Raw genomic sequence first — 5,599 nt, 5'->3', positions numbered from 1 at the left:
GTGACAAATGGTAAGTTGTTATTTCTAAAGTATTTGAAAATTTTCTAATTTAATCCATAAATAGTTTTTTTCTAGATTATCGAAGGTTTGTTTAAATCGTTTGAAATATAAAATTGAAGGACTTTTCATATTCTGAAATAACTATTTTTCATATTGAATGTGATCTCAGTCCCAAGATTAAAAAAAATGGTTTGAGTTGCTGTATAATTGCATGCCTATTTGTCATATTGAGTTGGTGTGCAATGGACAATCTTAATTTTATAGCTTATTGTTAGTATTATATTGTATTACATGTGTATTGAATAGTGTGTTTGAATATAGAATGATAAATATTGATTTCATTTAATTATGGGTTGTTGGGACTTAAATTTGGTGGTGGATCAGTGTATGCATCTTCAGTGTTTGGTTGTTGAAACCTTTATGGAGTTGTGATCCATAAGGCGTTGGTTGTTTGAGTATAAACTTTTTTGGTATATTGTGCATTTTACTTATATTTATTTTCTTTACTTTCTGTCATTTAACTTATATTTCCTTTTCTTTTACTTCTCTTTGTCAAAAAAATTATGTAGAAGAGATTTCAGATTTTGAAGGTTCTGATTATTGCCCATCTAAGCATGAAACATCAAAATCTATGTTTGTGGATAGTGTACACATAATACTCTAAATTTTGGTTAGTGATCAAAATATAAAATTTGAAAGTTTAGTGGACAAAGCATAAAATTTGGAAAAATTAAGGGACTAGATGGCCAATTTTTCAAAAGTTTAGGGACCAAATGGCCAATTTTAGTAAGTGATCAAAATGTAAAATTTTAAAGTTTTTTTGTTGAAATTTTGGGAAAAAGTATACAAATGGTCCACCGACTATATTATATTATTTTGTTGAGTCTCTTAACTATTAAAAGTTATAATTGATCCTCTAACTATAGCATGATGCTTTGTTGAGTCTCCTAACTATTAAAAGTTACAAAATAATTATCCCACTATTCATATGTTTCAAATTCGTCTTTTTTTGTTAAAAAATTGGTGATCGTCTGAACTGTACGTTAATATGTTGTTTGAGATATGCTAAAATATGATCTCAGAATCATGTGAGTTGTATTTTATGAATCGAATCTCCACTTATATTATGGTATCGAGTCAGTGCTTGAAATATTACGTCGACGAGCTAGTCCTTGAAAGCAACGGTGGTGCTAGTAGACACTATTAAAATATGATTTTATCATATCACAATCAACAAGTTAATGTTCAACTTAAGCGGTCACCAATTTGTAAAATGAAAATGACGAGTTTGAAACGTATAAATAATTAGATGTCTATTTTGTAACTTTTAATAGTCGGATGACTTAACAAAATATCATCATATAGTTTAAGGATCATTTTGTAACTTTAATAGTCGAGAGATTCAACAAAACAGTGACTTATAGACGAAAGACCATTTATTTAATAAATATATTTGCTTTTATTTCTTTGGTTCCTTGTAAGCTTGGGACCTGTTATCTTATTCATGAGAACTATGAATTGGTGGTTTTCTTTTGTTCTTACTGACTGAATTATGTCTTTTCATTAAATAACTTATTGCTGTTAAGTAGCATATCCTTTCTAGTAGAGCATATGGCAGATAAGATGAGAAAAAAACCAGAAAAAGAGAGAAGAACCCATATGAGACGTGGAAAGATAATCAAAGAATGTGCATTGAATTTGTAGAAAAATAGGCAGGGATGATCCAGTCTTTGGTGACTTAAAAGGTGAGGCTAAAAGAACGTAAGACTTGTTAAGCAGTCATGTCATAAAAACACCCAAGAAATTATTCTTAACCTTATTTTAAAGATGATGTGCCAAAAAGGCCAAAGAAAGATGAACAAGAAGATTCTTAACTTTAACCCAGAGATCAGAAAAACTAATAGATTCTTATTCCCAAAGTATGCCCTTTTTTTCAACTTTCTATTATTGGGGGGGATTGTCTCTTTATAATTAACACTGTTGCACGTAAAAGTACATGAACCACATGTGTACATATGGATAGTTGAATATGTTTATGTATACCTTTCTTCAGATATGGGAAGTGAATCATTGGTTAATGATGGAAATAAGTTTGGCTTTTGTTTGTCGCTTTTGCATTATAGAAGAGATTGCATGATTAATAAGCTACTTAATTAGGCTTGGGGAGGAAAATAGTTTTGATTTTTTGAAATAGAACCCTACTTTGAATATTCCAGTAACCATTGGCAACACATCTTCAATTTCTGCTTTCATAACACCAAATAATCATGTCAACAGATCATGAGAACGACTAGTGTCGTGCTAACGAAATGAGCCCTGAGAAGAAAAATAAATAGGACACGTGACAAAATCATGGTTCAGTGATCCTACATGTTTTAAGCAGGAGATAACAAGGCCGCGGGTTAAACAAGTGGATCACGGCTCTACACACTGGAAACGATGTGATGGTTCCAACAAGTCATAACAGAGACGAAAACTATATCACATTCTTGCCATTGCCCTTCTTTCGTTCCAGCTTTCTTCATCCTTCGTAGTAACTATACTAAAAACGGAAAAAGAAACATCCTCATTGTGTCAACAACATATCAAAGCATACACAAAGCCAAGTGCAGTTAATCAGTATCATAACATGTAATGTTCAATCTGACACTTAAGCAACAAACCATAAATCATGAGTTCCGGGTGCCTACAATCTAAGTTCTGCACAATGTAAGCTGCAATGTTCGTACCTACTTCTTACAGGGATACAGGTGGATTGTTATCCCACTGACAACCAAATCTAGCAGATACATAATTAATGTTACAGTCATCCATGCAGTCACAGAGGTTACACAGGAAAAAACAAAAAGAAAGTACCAAGGGGTAGCTCGGGTAATGGATTATTTAGCTGCTCACAGAAGCAGCAGCTCCTCTAGGTTGTGTGGTATCAGCTTGTTCACTTTCTTTAACCTCACCATTTTCGATTATCTCTGCATCTACTGCCTTGCCTTTGTCATCTACCTGTAAGCCTTGTTGTTTCTCTTTGGCTTCTCCCTTGGATACAGGGACTCCTCCCTTTGGATTCTCCTCTACTCCCTCGTTAGCTCCCAGTATCACGGTTTCCGTATCTTCTGGTTGTTTCTCACATGTACCATTATCTGTCTCTGCCTGAGTTTCTGGCACCTTTTCTGTAGGGGCTTCCTCCTTTTCCTTTTCAGTTTGAATCCCATCTTCCGCTGGTTTCTCTTGAAACTGTATTGGAGTCGGGGTTTCTTCAGTCCCAGCAGAATCTTCTTTCTTGTCAGCCTCTGCAGTTTCGGGAACCTTAATATCCTTACCAGCTTCTTCTTGTCCAGCTTCCTCCATCTTGGCATCAGGGTGCTCAGTCTGGTCCGTTACTTCTGCTTTACCTCCATCGTGAACCTGAGTTTCGATGGAAGTATCTTTTTCAACTTCTGCAGTTCCCTTTTCAGGCTCAGCGGCTTCTGCATCTTCCTTTTCACTTTCTTTCTCGCCTTCGGCTTTTTCAGGATTAGCCTCTGTTTCCTTTTCTTCCTTCTTAGCACTCAATGATTTTCGGACTCGCTTCTTTGGGGGTTCCTTTTCTGGTGTTGGAGTAGCCTTGGCCTTTTCACTGATCCTTGATGATCTTCTAGGGGTCTCACCGGTACCCCAATCAAACTCCTTTATTGGTGGATTCCCGGGGTGTGCTTTTAGGTACTGCTCCAATTGTCTCCTGCTACTAATCTCCTCCCCAGTTGGTGCAATGAACATGATCTCGGTCTTCCTTGGTGAACCAACTTTCTTGGGGAAAAACTGTAAAAATACCGGAGCGACATGTTATAAATGTAAACTACAGCCATCAAATAAAATAGAGACAAAGCACAGTAACTTGAACCCTAAAATATGCAATTCAAAATGTGTCATTGAAATCCTGTGGACCAATGTTTCTTGGACTTGGGGATGATATCATATACAAGTGTACGTACGACACAAGCTGTTTGATTTTCCTAAGTTTTTCCATATATAAGAGGATCGAGCTTCCATACCCATGCACTAATATGTATCGGACATGAGTACTTTGGGAATTAAGAGTTTGAGCAGCAGAGCTGTGCACAGAGATGTGATAAACCTTTCTTACTAACAACATCCCACTTTAACTGAGATGAAACAGCATAACCAAGTCTGCTTCGATGGTTAAGCCCAAAAGTCAAAAAGCTTTCTTTTCTGTGTGCTCCCTTGCTACTAGCGAATGTCTATCTCACAACATCCTATACCAGCGAGGTAATTTCAAAATAAAAGATTAACCTCAATTTCTTTCAAGCTTTGGAGATTTCTCCCACAATTTGTAACTATTTCGATAGAGTTTTCTCCAGGTTTAAAAACAGTGCTAATTCTAAAGAAGCCTGAAAGAGAATACAGCAGATTTCGGCTGGGAAAACAAGCATGATAGTCACTGAAGCTCTCATGAAGTTCACTATATAAAGCAATCTAGGAGTCCTCCTTTCTCCAAAGAACAAAAATTACTTTGGGAAAACAGTTGGAGGAAAATTTGCCTACTGTATAAGAAACTAACTTAACCCTAAAAGTGCCTGGAAATCAAAACTTCAACAAAACCCTAATTTCAACTATTACCAGCAACACAATGGTAAAAACTTAAAAGCTAACCGTAATGTTATAATTACAACCAAAAACAAACAACTTAAAGCTAAATACCAATAAAACACAAACTCAGCAGCAACATCCCGAATTCACACTAAAAAACAAAAAAATTTCAAGGGAAAAAAAGCTATAAAACACTAGCAGCAAGATGCAAAATTTAAAGGAACAAGCAAATTGACACATAAGTACTCAACAAGTTAAAAAAAAATAAACTTTTTTTTTAAAGTACCATTTTCTTCCAAGAAGCAGGTGCAGGAAGCTCAACAGAAACAACTTCCTCCTTACTCTCCATTCTTTTCACCTGCAAAAGCAATAAATTCTTATCTGAACAAGAAAATAAAACCCTAACAATACATACCCTCCTTTCTCTGAATGTTTTTACCTTAAAGAGGGCTTCTTTTTTTATCTCTTTTCTCTGTTCTTTCTGTTTTGAATTTGTGTTTTGTGTGGTAAGAAGACGAAAGGGCGATAAAAACCGTTGAGACTTCAGTTTGGGATCATGTCGTCTTTTTTGGGTGAACTACACCCAAAGTCACTTAATTATAGCTTTAGTAACAAAAGGATCCCTTCTTTTAAAAAAATACAAACAAATTACTCAATTAAAATATTATTACAATTAAATCACTTTATTATTAAATAATAAACGGAAAATAAGTATAACTTGATAATAATAGTTTCGGCCCTTAAAACTTATAAAAATTATCAATTCGATCCTAATTTAAGATAACTTAATAAATTTAACTCTTCATATTTAAAATCATTATATTTTTTTATTTTTCTTCTAAAGTATTTGTTTTTCTTCCTAAAATATTACATTTTTTCATTTTTTTCATGGTAAAATAACAATTTAACAAAAAATTATTATTTTATGATAGCATACAATTTATTCAATTAATGTTTTGATCTAATATACTCATTGTTTGAATGTATCATAAAAGATAAATTGATGTTTTTTTAT

General features: G+C 34.1%; 1 protein-coding gene across 1 annotated transcript; it reads right to left on the bottom strand.

The window, feature by feature from the left end:
- Positions 1-2,660: 2,660 nt before the first annotated feature.
- Positions 2,661-5,105, bottom strand: LOC120212489 (methyl-CpG-binding domain-containing protein 11-like). Its single transcript, XM_039210771.1, has 3 exons — positions 5,024-5,105; positions 4,871-4,942; positions 2,661-3,795 (listed from the first exon to the last, which is right to left on the bottom strand). The coding sequence occupies exons 2-3, from the start codon at positions 4,931-4,933 to the stop codon at positions 2,884-2,886; spliced, it is 975 nt and encodes a 324-aa protein (XP_039066702.1). The 5' UTR covers positions 4,934-4,942; positions 5,024-5,105; the 3' UTR covers positions 2,661-2,883.
- Positions 5,106-5,599: the final 494 nt, after the last annotated feature.

The sequence above is a fragment of the Hibiscus syriacus genome, unplaced genomic scaffold (genome assembly GCF_006381635.1).
Source record: "Hibiscus syriacus cultivar Baekdansim isolate YM2019G1 unplaced genomic scaffold, ASM638163v2 tig00110013_pilon, whole genome shotgun sequence".
Classification (NCBI taxonomy): domain Eukaryota; kingdom Viridiplantae; phylum Streptophyta; class Magnoliopsida; order Malvales; family Malvaceae; genus Hibiscus; species Hibiscus syriacus.
This window is presented reverse-complemented; position numbering and strand designations above follow the sequence as displayed.

Coding starts and splice junctions, on each gene's coding strand:
- LOC120212489 (XM_039210771.1), bottom strand. CDS start 4,933: ATGGAGAGTAAGGAGGAAGTTGTTTCTGTTGAGCTTCCTGCACCTGCT. Junction 3,796..4,870: donor CTGCTTCTTGGAAGAAAATG/GTACTTTAAAAA, acceptor GTATTTTTACAG/TTTTTCCCCAAGAAAGTTGG.